General features: G+C 36.4%; 2 protein-coding genes across 5 annotated transcripts in view; one reads left to right on the plus strand and one right to left on the minus strand.

Moving 5' to 3' along the window:
* The first annotated feature begins 4 nt into the window (after positions 1–4).
* TOE1 (target of EGR1, exonuclease) lies at positions 5–5,193 on the plus strand. The gene is made up of 8 exons (XM_039349603.1): positions 5–139; positions 586–706; positions 854–894; positions 1,360–1,456; positions 1,868–2,026; positions 2,522–2,781; positions 3,642–3,816; positions 4,226–5,193. The coding sequence occupies exons 2-8, from the start codon at positions 596–598 to the stop codon at positions 4,994–4,996; spliced, it is 1,614 nt and encodes a 537-aa protein (XP_039205537.1). The 5' UTR covers positions 5–139; positions 586–595; the 3' UTR covers positions 4,997–5,193.
* Positions 5,194–6,483: 1,290 nt separating this feature from the next.
* The window catches only part of TESK2 (testis associated actin remodelling kinase 2), a 57,539-nt gene continuing 49,451 nt past the window's right edge, over positions 6,484–14,571 (minus strand). For all 4 annotated transcript variants that reach the window (XM_039349591.1, XM_039349590.1, XM_039349592.1 and 1 more), the window contains one exon: positions 6,484–12,452. In XM_039349591.1, coding sequence (XP_039205525.1) covers positions 11,437–12,452 — 1,016 coding nt within the window. In that variant the 3' untranslated portion in view covers positions 6,484–11,436. The remainder of the gene's footprint in view (positions 12,453–14,571) is intronic.

Genomic DNA, 14,571 nt, shown 5'->3' on the forward strand with positions numbered 1-14,571 from the left:
CTAGATCTGTGCGCCATCAGCAGGAGAAGGACCCTTGAGTTCGTAACGCGCCGGAAGTTTATGGGGGTATCAGCGGGAGACGAATTCTACTAAGGGTAATAGAAAATCTGAAAACTTCCAAGGATTGCTACAGTTGAATGTGAGTTCCTGGATTCTATTCGTTTTGATTTTTCTCTCCTTTATAGTTTTCCCCAGGCGATTTGGTACCCAGGAACGCAGAGAAGAGAGCTCTGCCGAACGCAAAGCCTGCTCCCATTTAGACATTGGCAATTGCAATATGATTCTTTTGGTTACAGCTACCATATCTACACTGCACAAATGCGGAGGACCGGTAGATGACAGCAAGTAGTTTTCTGTATCTCTACTATCTTCTGCAGGTTGTGTGGATTCTTGCAACTGAGACATGTGACCTATATTTTTTGAGTTTTAATGGAAGAGATGGGGTAGATGCAGAAAATTATCAGTTCTTTAAATTGACTAGTTGGCAGCCTTTTGCTTATTTTACTTTTTCACCATGATTTCCCCCAAAACAAAGTTAATAACTGGATTATTAAAATAACATCATATGTGTCTTGTTCCCAACAGCTGTATTATAATGGCCTCTTTAAGGGTGCCCGTCATTGATGTCCAGGAAGACAATTTCAAGGAGCTGTGGCCATCCATGCTCTTGGCTATCAAAACGTCTAGCTTTATTGCTGTTGACACAGTGAGTAGAATTGCTCTTTATTGGTTTTAACTTTGGAACAAGAGAAAATTGCAGTCAGACTCCTGAGAGTTAGGTAAAATGTATCTCTAATTATTTTGTGTAGTTGCATCTTCGATTGAAGACTGAAAGTGTTATCTTTATCCATAGGAACTTAGTGGGCTTGGAACAAGGAAGAGTTTGCTGAATCAGTAAGTACTGTGCTGCCACTCTTTCTCTTCCGAAGTCAATTTCTTAATAATCAATTTCTTAATGTTGAGCCAAATATTTTATTCACAATACTTACTAAATATACTTGTCAGATTTTTAGATAGAAGCATTCAATAGGTATAAGCTTTAGATGGAATTGATGACTTGATTAAGATTATTTAAGCAATTGTCCCTTCTGAAAATAAGACTGTTAACTATAGGTATAGGCATCACTATAATACTCTTGGAGTTGGGGAAGATCATGTTTAAAGTTAGGGGATGTAGTTAGGTTAATGACAAGATTTTGTCATCAGATCAGAAATCATACGGAGTGTTGACAGCTACTTTATAATGATCAGATTATTGGTCCATCTAGACAATACTAATGATATTTTCAGGGGTTATGCACTCTGCAGATTAAATTTTCTTTCTTTGCTTTTTATTAAATTGCCTAATGTTTATCACAGGTGCATTGAAGAACGATATAAAGCGGTTTGCAATGCTGCTAAAACACGCTCTATTTTGTCTCTTGGAGTTGCTTGTTTTAAACACCTTCCTGACAAGGTATGGTGCTCATCTCGTATCTAGCCTTCTGTTGATATTTCTGTGAGGACAAGAGAATCTTACCTATGATGAATATTGAAGGCAAACCTTAGAAACTTAATCTAAAGATGATGTCTGGTGTTATTAGCATTAGTTTATAAAACTTTTGAATTTCTGGGGTATTATTGTATTCACAGAAAGGAGAGAGAACCTAAATTTAAAACAATTATCCAAAAAAGAAAGAGTAGACACAAACACTGCTAGAAATCTGACAAACATCTTATTTTGTGTTCAGCTATCTCAGTTAAGATTGCTTACTGTAGCTGAAATCAATGCTGGAGGTTTTCATATACACATATCTGAATGTATATATGAGACATATATTCACAACACAATAGTAATTGTTTTATTGCATTGGCTTTTATTTTGCAGATGGAGAACACATATCTTTCCCAAATCTACAACATGACCTTGCTGTGTATGGATGATTATATAATTGAGCCACAGTCAGTCCAATTCCTGGTGCAACATGGCTTTGACTTCAACAAGCAATATTCTCAGGGCATTCCATATCATAGGGGCAATGATAAGGTACAAGGATTCCTTAATTAAAGGACTAAATCTAATGGAAATATAAGAAAGAAATTGGGAAATGAGTTTGGATTTCTTACCTAGTAGATTTCACAGAATATTTTGTTCCATAACTTGGTGAAAGTTTAGTGTCAACATCAGGTTTAGAAACTAACCCAGGTTCAAGCTGTTTGATAAAAGTCTCATATTACCTTCAGCTATTGAAAGGAAAGTTACCAGTAGTACCATTTTTCTGTGAGATTGGAGATCTTACTGATAAGGCCATATTTAGATGATGTAGTTGTATGTTCAGTGGTTTAGTTGGTAGCTAACAAATGGTAAGCAAAACTTTATTGCCTATACAATACTTTAGATTAGATTGTATTTTCTTTAGATAATAGGTCTAGAGGAGATAACTTTTGGCACCCCATTTGCCCCTCCAAATCTAAAAGACTGTCAGAAGAGGACTTTAGTGGAATGCCTAAATAACATTGTTTCCATTTTGTTTACTCACAGGGAAATGAAAATCAGAGCCAATCAATTCGTACTTTTTTCCTGGAAATAATTCGAGCAAGAAAACCTATCATTCTGCACAATGGCCTAATTGATTTAGTTTTCCTCTACCAATGCTTCTATGCCCACTTACCTGACAATCTGGGCACTTTCACTGCTGACCTTTCTGAGATGTTCCCAGCTGGCCTCTATGACACCAAATATGCCTCAGAATTCGAGGCACGTTTTGTAGCGTCTTACCTAGAGTATGCCTATAAGAAGTGGTATGTATCATTTAACAAATATATGCTGTAAACACCCTGCAAATGTTGGAATTGTATTGCTCCTCTTCAGTTTCTTCTTTATATATAAAAAGATTTCAATATTCACATGACCAAGTAGGGTGAAGGCTAAGAAGATAACTACCGTATCCTTATACTTATTAGTCAGGAGGCAGTTTTCAAGCTGCTTATAGATCATTCTCTTTATGTAATCAAATGTAGTTCCAAAGCAGTGCTTTTGACATTTTTTAAACACTCTTTTCCTTCTTTTGTGAAAATGGGAGGGAAAACATCAGAAATAACTTATATAAATTTTGGTTGATTCACTTAACTAGCCATTATTTATGATTATCACTGGCTTTATTACTCTTCTGAAATGAATTTTAAAGTCTTTTTTCATTCTGTACTCTGGTGATTATACTGATTCAGAATAATGATAAAGTGGCATGAAATGCATGTCAATCTGCATTCTGTGTTCTCCATGTGGTCCAGAAAATATGAGAGGAGATATTGCATAACATGGCAGAGTGGAATAGGAATGGTAGGATTTTTTTCTTTTGGTTAACTAACTAGAGACAAGGCTCAGCAAGGTAGATATCAGGAAAAATGCTAGTGATAGTTAACTGGCAATAGAATTGGAAAACTCTTATCAGTAGACAAATTATACAGTTACCCAACAGCACTTCTGTATTAAATTTCATCTCAATGACAATTCTGTGTTTGTTTTGAATTGATTTTCCCTCCATCATACGTCTTTTTCTATGTTCTGTAAATCTTTTGTATGATTTTGTAAAAGAAAAGTCCTGAAAAATCACTGATTATCCCCATACATTTGCTATTATAATACTGCTTTCAATTTTCAGCAAACGAGAAAACTTCAGGTTGAAAGATTCTAAGAAACCATATCTCAGCATAGAATTCTGCAACTATCCTGCCAGCATAGATGCCTATGTTGAATATCGGTTCTGCTCTCTGCCTGATGTCAGCCAGGCTCAAACTGACAGCGCTAACAAAATTGTCATCTGTCAACCATTTTCGGTTAAGTATTATTGGCTCTTTCATCTGCCTTTTAGGATCTTAAAAATCTCTCTAAAGCCAAATTGGAAATAACTGTTTTAGGCCTCAAATGTTGTTAGATATTGACCATGAAAACCAGTTACCCCGAATAAAAAAAATCTCTCTTGCTAGATCAGCTTTTCTGGCCATTAAAATATGCTACAGGGAAACCAGATATTTTTTAATTAAGTGGGTTATTTTAAAAGAAAGAACAAAACTGGAATTTTTGCTTCATTTAGGAACAAGCTACTTGGGGGATCCAAGTGAGGAGGTTTAGAATCAATGGTTATGCATAGTACTGTTTTCTAGGAAAGATTGACTGGATTCCAGTCATTGCAAAATTTTCAGAATTTTTTAAATCTATCCTAATAGTTCTCATTCTCCTTCACAGGCTTATGGCTGGTGCCCAGATGGGCTGAAATGTACACAATCTCACAATATTGATCTAATAATTAATGAAGATGAGAATCAGAAAGAGGAGAAGCGGAAGACAAGAAAACAGAAATGGAAACGGCGGAAGAACTTAGCAGAGTCGACAAAAGAAGTTGAACTGAGCAGCCCCATGAATGATGTAAAGTTAGCTTGGAATAAGGAAAAAGGTTCCCCTTCCAAACAGTCCTGCCCTATTAACTTGATTGTTCCTATTGTAGATAATGCAGATGCAGAAAGAGCATCTGGTAATGGGGAGACTTCAATGGATGTGGAACAAGAACTAGTTTCCAACAGTGCAGTTGATGCCAGTGTTGATGGCAATGTTGCCATTGCCTTAGACAATGGGAATGTCATTTCTTCACCATTCAAAGACTTCCAGCAGGAAAAGCCAATAGGAAGTGAAGGAACAGAGCCAAAAGCCCAGTTACAGAGTGATTCTGCAGTGACTTCTTTGCCTGTTACAGATAATGTAGCACCATCTAACTGTTCACGAGGGAGTATTCACCGGGCTGGCTTTGATGCTTTCATGACAGGTTACATAATAGCATACATCCAGATGCTCAGGAATGATAAACAGAGAGACTCAAATGATGGGCCTTGGTTACCAGACTGCCATAACAAATTGTATCTTAGTGGAAAGTCTGTGCCTCTTCAGATTGTGAAAAGTTTGTTTTCTAAATCTTCCAAAGCCCACAACCAAAAGATGAAATTGGCATGGGACAGTAGTTAGAAGCAAACACCGTATCGTTCAGGATCACAGATAATGCTATTATTATCGTTTTCTTGAAGCCGCAGCCCTCAAACCAGAGCTGCTATAGAGACATTAATAAGACATGATAGAATATGTGTAGCAGCCTGAATATGGATTTATTTTTAAATGTTTGTAAAATTATGTATTAAATTTTCCCATTGGGGATAGAATCTTTATATGGCAGATGAAGCATTTTTTTTCAAGCACTTTCTTGTATAAGACTAGTACATCACTTTAAAAAATGTTTCCCATTTGTTTATATATTCATACGCACACAATGCCTCTTGGGGAATGGCAGTGCTGTACATGTATGAGAAGACAGATGGCATCAGTTTTCAAAGCAGCCTTGTAAACTTTCCCAAGAATCATCTACCTTAAACATTCAGAGAAATGTTTTCTTTGTACCAAGGGGATTGTGGGAAAACATTTTTTACATGGATCGCCTTGCACCACCCTCCATACTAATGTTCATAAGATCAGATAGTTAGCTGTATTCCTGCTCTCTAACTTTTATGTCTTTATCAGATGTTGTGAAGTCATTACAGCTCTCCATGCAGTGTAGATGCCTACTTTAGTAGACTTTCAGATTTATAGACTAGTACTTGTTTTTAAGCAGGTGCTTAAAACAGCATTAGTTCCTTTTCTGACATCCCAGCTTGTACAGCTTGATCAGAATAGGTAAGAAGTGCATTACCTACCTTTTTAAACACTTGTGCGTTCAAGTGAATACTTGAGAACAGTTATTACACAGGTGTCAAACTTGATCGTGTCATGTGACCTATCGAGACTTTTTTTGCCTTTGCGGAGCTGGGGTGGGCGTGGCCTACATATGACACATCCGGCCTATAGGCTGCCAGTTTGACACTTGAGTTATTATGTTAGTTCTTGCTTAACTTGATTACATTCGAATATTTAAGCCCCAACTCTGTATCACAAATTTCTAATCAAACTTTCTGAAATTTTGTGAGGCTTTTGTTTTGGGGAAGAGGAATGCAAATACAGTGTATCAAATATAAATTCCTCTATTTTTATAGCAGCCCAAAAAGGAGACTGCAGCCATTTTAAATCAACTACAAAGTTTTCAAGGCTTCAGAAATCTAATTGAATCTAACCTACCATAACATAAGGCAGTGTTTCCCAAACTTGACAATTTTAAGGCATGTGGACTTCAACTCCCACAGCGTTGCTGGCTGTGGAATTCTGGGAGTTGAAGTCCTCATGCCTTAAAATTGTCAAGTTTGGGAAACACTGACAAGGTGATGTCTGATTTTCTTGTATTACAGTTTGTCATTAGCAAACAGCTGGTTGTCTTTCCTCTTTCTGGATATCCTTTTGAAATCACGCCCTCTAAACTGTTCTTACATGTGTTTTACATTATACTGTTTTGTTTTTAGTTATTTTAAATCCTTTAGATAGGACAACAAAAAAATAAGGAAAAGATAAGGAATTAAAGCCAAATTGCTTAATTTTTTTTTTACAGTTCTATTGAAGTCTTATTTTCCAAATGCAAATTAAGCTTTCTGTTGGAAAAAAACAGTAATGCAGGATAGAGTTACAAATCAACATTTGGAAGGTCATAGGCTCCCAGTCCCATTCTAGTATAATTATTCAAAGGGATATTTTTCTTCTGTACCATCACCAATCTTTGTTGAAATAAAATATTGGTGTTTTGCTTATTAAATAATGTTTAGCTTTTTGTATCAAAATATTTGGCAGACTGGAAGCTTTTTAGCTGTTAATTTATTGTTGCAAGTCTTTTTGTAATACAGATCGTGAAGTTATGTATTCCAGTTACACACAACAAAACAGTAATGAGATCTCTTGGAAGCTAAATAATGATTCTTTTATTAGTCTTTATCTGTTCCAGATACATTGCTGGAAAGCATTATTTGATAACAGCTTTACTGAGGTCAATAACGTTCAACTTATTAAAAGCTGTTGCTGGGGAGAGCAATGAAGTAGCTAAAGCTGGTCATTAATACCAAGCTAGAGAAACGAAAGCTCAAGCTAACTGAATAGCTCTAGCCAGATGTTATCAACTTGTGAGGATGGACAGCAAAATGACAAAATTTGAAATCAATGTAAAGTGATGCAGCAGTAGCACACAAATTTTTTATAAATGTTAATACTTACAAATTTTATTATTTATACTTTCACAGGAATTGAATAAAATTATAATTTTATATCCATCTATATTCCAAACATATTTGATATTTGAAGGATAACTGTTAAATGTGAAATCAAGAGCTGTTTTTTGGTATAAGAAAAATGAAAGCATTTAGATTGTTTTACTCTGTTTTCCTTTGAAAACAGAGTAAAACAAATGAGAAATGAGGTGGCTGGTTAAAAATGGTGAGTAGATTTTATTGTACACTGCCCAGAGTCCCTCTGTGAAGGAGATGGGCAGTTGTTAAGTAAGATAAATAACTTAAAGAGCAAGGAGAATTTTTTGCTCAAAAAGAACTTTCAATCATTTAGTGAAAGTTGATTGGTAATTCTATCCTTCATTAATGCAATTAACTTGAAAACTTCAAGATGGATACATAGATTACTTAGAAAATAGAAATATCCAAATTAATAGAACACTGATCTGTAGCACAAATGCAAATGCCTCAACAGAACAACTGTCCCATTACTTGTTATATGAAAGCATTTAACTTACCAACATGACATTGGCTCCAGTTACTATCTTTTTAATATAAGGTAACTGCAGCTTACACACTATGAAATGTGATGTGTCTTCTCTAGAAACAAATGTTAGGATAATCTACCACCAGCATTAATTTTTGGTGAATACATAACTGAAAATCTGAAAACGTGAAAGCACAATAAGGAATTCCTTCTGGAATGAGACAAAGACTCTCCTGGAATCTGACTGTAACAGAAAAAAACATTATCACTTGCACAACAAAATACTGGAATGTGTGAATATTAAATCAGAATGGGTGTTTCCCAGAAATTGTTTGAAGCCATTTTATATTGCTCCTTTGCTTCGTAAGTTTTGTCTTCTCAACCACAAAAACATATTTGTTTTTCTTCTGACTAAACTGGGGAATAGTTTACAAAAACTATAAAGAAAATTTGCAGATATTTTAAACTACGTTTATCTTTGGTTTTTTTTTTAGTTCCAGTGAAACATACTGCTTATGTAATTCTAAGGGGGGGGGGAATCAGACAATATGAATCAACACATACAAATCAAGATTTGTTTTCTTTAAACATTCATAAATATCTAAAGTATTAGAAAACTGCTTTTTAAAAAATCCTTTTCTTGGCAGTGTTAAATTATACACATCATGCTATAATTTTTTTTCCTAAACTTTAATGACAAAATTTAGCTATTTACAGACAGCAAATATTAAGACATAAAATTCCTTCATAAATATGAAAATAGATCTTATAAAGATCTATAAACCTTAAATCAAATATTTGGCTACCTCAAAGGTTATTTTTGCATAGAAATGTAGTGACATGCAGTATAAACAGCAGCATTAAGTGCAAAGAGGAATTATTCAAGTGTCTAGTTAAACTGGCAAGAAATACCAGTGTTCTTGGACAAGATCCAGCAACCAAGAATCCATAGTACACTTTTTTTCTACTCTGGCATCAATTTGTTACATTACATGTATTCACAGTCTTTCATCAGTTGGCCACATGAATATCCTCTGATATGCTTATTAAATGTAATTTAGACAAAATTAATGAATTAAAAATCGACTGAGGATCTTACAAGTGTTTTCAGGTGGCTTGTCAAAAGCAATATGCATCTTTGTTAGCAAATCAAACATGCTGAAAAGCAAAACCATCTAGCATTGTTGTGTTTGTACAAATTATGCATTCATTTGGCCACATTCTGTATAGAGTACAGATGATGGCTCATAGCTGGTCCTCAATGCTGGCTTTCCATGATGTACCCCAGGGGTCTTCAAACCTGGCCCTTTTATGACTTGTGGATTTCAACTCCCAGAATTCCTCAGCCAGCTTTGCTGGGAGTTGGAAGTCCACAAATCTTAATGTTGCCAAGGTTGAAGACCCCTAGTGTACCCAAAGAATGTGATAATAGTGTTTACATGTTGTATAAGATGACAGATTACTTTTCTGTTTAACCATTCAATAACTTTGTAGTTTGCTTTCTCAAGCTCCTATGAAGCCAACTTTTGTTAAATGGCAGTCTAGAAAGACTTACTTTTGCATCAAGGACCTAGGTTATCACTAACACTCTACCAAGAAGGCAGAGCAACTGCAGTAGGAATCTATTATCCCATTAACAAGAGAGGGTACCACTTCTTAGAGTCTATAAAAAAAAACCAGGAAAATATACAAAAAAGGGTGGGGGAATGTGACCAGAATGGAAGTAATTTGTCACATCTAGCCTTCAAAAGCAGTAAAAGTGAGATATTGAAAGGTTACAAGAATGGAATCTGCAGAGCAAGTTATAAACTAACGTGGGCGAAGGATGGAATAGTTTCTGGAAGTGAAATTGAAATGGCCTCTGAGACACATTGCATACTTGGTGCTTTCCAGAGCTGAGCATAAATTACATTCAATTGTTTTGCTTTGGATGGGGTGGAGGAAAATGATACCAAATTTAAAATCGTGCCACCTGTTTTAAATAAAGCAGCCTGATAATAACTACTGGGATTCTTTATCACTAATTCTGAAAGAGGAAACAATTGAACTGGAATATGGTGCTACTTTAGAAATTTTCAAATGAATAATTAAGACAATTTTGTTCTCCAGCTTGAGACTGTCATTAACTTCTATAAACAAACATAGCTTGCAAAACTGGTCTGCTCAATATTTGTGACTTTGCTTTTATTGCTTCATATTTTGTGAGGATTTGCCCTTTCTATAGTTCAGTTTTGAGGAATGAACATTAGGAAATTATGTTCACCAGAACTAATTTCAAGTGTATTCTAACTAGAGGCAAAATTTGGGAGTTTAATCCTTTTTATATAATCTATATTAACTCCTATTAAGTTCTGAGCATGTAATGCTGGTCTGGATGTGCTATTTCTGTAGCTACACTTTAAAATTCATTTTCCATTTGAGAGATTTCAAGCAACTTATCTACAAAATTTATATAAATTGTACACAGAGACCATGTTTCAATGTGAGTGACGCACATAGACTAATTGAAGATATGCATGCAAAACTGGATTTTTAAAATATGTTGAAGGGAGTTTCCATGCCAAACATTTGATGACCATACGTTTCATGCTTCTACAATAAAGGGAATAAGGTTACTTAAGAGATAAAAAATATTCATCTCATTTTGTTTCATGAGCAATTTATTCAAAAAAGGAACTTTGCTGTTCCTTCAGTAAAATGGCTGATGGAAAATTTCCTTACCAGCAAATAAAACCTGGACAAGCAACTAATAATTTAACAAGGAATGCCTGAAGTAGGAATGTGCTCAGTGCCTCCACTGTTTGCAACTGGACTGGAAAAGGTAAGGAAGTTATTGTAGCCAAATCTCAACTTATTTAATAATTGTTATAGTATTCGGAGTCCTATTCTTCCTGTTTATTTATAGCAAAAGTGGGGAAGTATCATTGCAAACCATTCTATTTTGGTTGATCCAAAATAGGATATTCTAGAAATTAATCAATCCAAAAGTGATTTCTTGCAATCATGGACCAAAATTTTTTGAATATTGTAGAAATGGTTTGATATGTTGAACTACTTCCAGAGAAGCTGATTTTGAAACTGAAATTCCCATGACAAAAAATCTTGTACATGTTTTTGGGCAACCTGCGATAATAATGGACTCCAACTCATCAGCCCTTGTTACTGGCCAGAACAGTTGTGGTTGTAGTCCAGTAATATCTAAATCAACTGCCCTTACCTTTAAGCAACTTCAAGTATAAACTTCTATTCGCAGAATATTCCAACAATGGACATTGTTCAGAATACTAGGTTTTAAAATTAATACTTTGAAGGTTGGCCAGGGTAAGTAAGACTAGTCCAGGACAGTCTGCCCCCGACTCAGGATACTTGTTATTTTAAATATTTTCCACATAAATATTTATTGCTGCTCAGCATTTTTACTGCTAATGAGACAAAGATTTTGAAGGTTCAAGGAGACACTAAGTTTAAAAAAAAAACATTTAACAGAATGTAAAAAGTATGAATAACACAAATAGGAACATGGAGAGATGTCCATAATCTCACTATCTCTATAACTGTGACCCTACATGAATCAGGCATTCAACAGCAAACCTTATTCCTATATTAGCTTCTTCCTGAGGTATGCTGAGAATTCTTTACGCACATCCTTGCATGCATACGATCTCTCATAATACATTTTAGAATTTTCAAATGGACTGGTTACATTTCTATACTGTTTAGAGACATTTGACACAGGAAGTTAAAACCATAGTTAGAAGTGTATCATCATAATCATCCAATGGCTAGTTTTAAATGTCACATTTTGGCTGTCCACTTATTGATGCTAGTGTGTCTGAAGGCAGCAGAGAAACATTTGAACTGTCACTGTCCACCACTTCAAGGAAGCCGGAGTCTCTGCCATGCTGTGAGGAAGGATTAATACTGAGCAACCGTTTAGAAGATTCCAATTTAGTGGAAGGCATATTCCTTTGAGTTTCATCTTCAACCTCCATTTCTTCAGAGGTGGTACAGCTCATGAACATTTCTGGGAATTGATTTTCTGGGTAGTCTAAATTGTCTACTAAGATATTAGCCACTTGGCCAGGAGTGTTTTGCAGCACTTGTCCCTCAGGCTTCCCAAGTTCTGGCTCTTCAGCTGAACATTTTACAGAATACCCATTTTTGTTTAGAGACTCCAGTTCATCAGAACAATCCATTTCCTCCTCTTGCAGAAGCAGAGGATGAGAGTCCTGCCTGCGTTGTTTAACCTGAAAAGGAGGGATCTCAGATACACCATACTTACTACTGCATAGTAGCCTCTGGCGCACCTCAGCCCCTAGCTGCGTGGGATCACAGCAACTGACTGTTGAAGAGATACCTCCAAATGCGCTATAATCTTTAGGGCCAAATTCAGGAGAAACTGGAAGTGATCTGCTTCTTCTCCCAGGAAAGAAAGAAGAGCCTTGCCAGTCAGAGGCATAGGTGTGCTTGAATAGCGGCTGGCTCATTTTTAGACATCCTCTTGCTTCTGGAGAGTGCAGGTCAAATACAAGAGATATCACGGATTTGCTAGGCAAGTCAAAAAATTTTATCTTCCCCCCTTTCAAGTCTTCCCTAGAATTGAAGGGGTTGACTTTTCGACTTGCCCCTTTGCTTGGTGTATAATATGGATCCTGAACATTTATCTTGCAGGAAGGTTTCCGAGAGAAGATGTCTGACTGACTGCGTGATAGCCAGATGTTTCGCCGTGGCCGGGGTGATTTAGGTGGGATCTTGTCATCCAATGAGCTCAGCCGTTTGATACCTTGTCCCCTCTCTAGCAATCCTAAAAAATAAAATCGGATTTAAATCCACACATTACCTCAGTGACAAATCTAGACTCATATACACTCACAGGGAGAGATAATCAATACATATGTGCTGTTCTCATATCCTCCACAACCATACACCCTTAGGAAGTATACAAATTCTCATAAAGTTCTTTTTTCAATCTCAAATAAATTTTGTATAAGCCATTTCTATAGACAGAGAATGCAATCTATTGCATATTGTTAAATTTTGTTTTTATACTCTTCGACATATCTTCTATCCCTCAAATGCATAGACATATTTAGAAATAGCTAATATGACAAAAATATATTCTTCCAATTATTTGTACACCCTAAAAGTCTTCCCAAGAGTGAAAGTTAAAGAGGACACTCCCCTTTTAATTAAGTTTAGCACATTCCATGCTATTAATGACAATAGTTTCCAGAAGTGAGGTTTCCCTGGAGCAAAAGACACCACTATGCTGTGAAAAGGGCAGGCAAACAATAATACTTCCCTGTGGAAGTGGTTATTTTCCACATCAGCCTTGAAACAGCACATTGTCCAATGTAGAAACTAGGATACACAGCACTTGAGCTTGGGGGAAAAATCTGTTAAATACATTTAAATAAAAAGTCACTAAACAAAGCAGCTATAAATATTAAGGTCAGACGGAAAGTGTTTAGCTATATTACAAAAAAATCCTTTTCCTTTAAGATATCTGAGTTTATGTTTACATTTTCCTAAGCATAACAGATACTAAAGTGATACTTTAAAACAAGAATGGATAAGCAGTGTATAGCCTACAGCAGTGGTTTTCAACCTTTTTAATGCCGTGACCCCCAACCGGTCGTAAGTCGAGGACTACTCAACCGGTCGTAAGTCGAGGACTACTCAACTAGTGCAGCACTGTTTGCAGAATGGGACTTTTGGCGGGCTCAGCAGGGCAGAGACAGCCTGGACAATTCCTATTGGCTTTTGAAAGCCAATAGAATTAGACTCTATTCAAGAGAGTCTATTCTATTGGCTTTCAAAAGCCAATAGAATAAAAGGAAAAGGGGGAAAAAATGGCAGACTGCGTTGTTTGGCGACCCCCGTGAAATGGTCGTTCAACCCCAAATGGGGTCCCGACCCACAGGTTGAGAACCACTGGCCTACAGGATCTCAAGATCATGCTGTCAAAACTTTGGAACATTCTGATCTGGATAATTTAAGGGTGGGAATAGTACCATTTTGCCTCCTGGAAACTTCACACTCCTATTCCATTCTTCCCTCTGGAAGCCAAAATCAGCAGTTTTTGTGGGACAGATAGTCCTCATTTAGCAACTATCTCATATAGTAACCATTCAGTTACAACAGAGATAAAAACCTAACTTTATGATCAATCCTTGTGTTTATAATCTTCACGGGTCTGTAAAGTTAAAGGAAAACTAAAGTAAGATCATAAACACAGTCACGGTTTCACTTTGCTTAACGACGAAGTTGCCAATCCCAACTGTGGTTGCTAAATGAGGACTACCTGAATCAGGAAAATGAAACGATGGGAATGGTAATTTGCCCCCTAGATCAGTAATGGCGAACCTTTTAGAGACCGAGTGCCCAACTGCAACTCAAAACCTACGTATGCATTGTTAGGTGCCAGGTGGATGTGGCCTATTGGCTGGGTGTGGCCCATTGGTGGGCGTGGCTGCAGTGGTAACGGCAGACTGGGTGGGACTAAAAAGTTCAATCAATCAATTCCAACTTTGCAAGATCTTTTTTTTCCCGTGAGAAATTGAAATTGACTGATTGATTGAACCTTTTTTTTTTTGCACATGGCGGCGGAGGCCTAAAGCAAAAAGGTTTTATAAAACCCAGCTGAAGGCCTAGGAGTGGGGCGACAGTGCGTGTGCCCACAGAGAGGGCTCTGAGTATCTGGTATTGATTTAAAAATCTGTTGTAAAAAATCCAGTGTCTTCATGGATTTCCTCATGTTTAAGGGCTGTTTCATATGGTTTTCTGTTAAAAAAATGTAAATACATCTTTTGGCCTGAAAACTATGCCAAGCTTTCCATGGCATATTGAAAGCTACATTCATAAATATGGACTTGGTTTTGGGAGAAATTCTAAGGAATGAGATGGATGCTTAAGCATCTATT

This window comes from Crotalus tigris, unplaced genomic scaffold, assembly GCF_016545835.1.
Source record: "Crotalus tigris isolate CLP2741 ecotype Arizona unplaced genomic scaffold, ASM1654583v1 scf7180000018299.754606, whole genome shotgun sequence".
NCBI classification, from domain to species: Eukaryota; Metazoa; Chordata; class Lepidosauria; order Squamata; family Viperidae; genus Crotalus; species Crotalus tigris.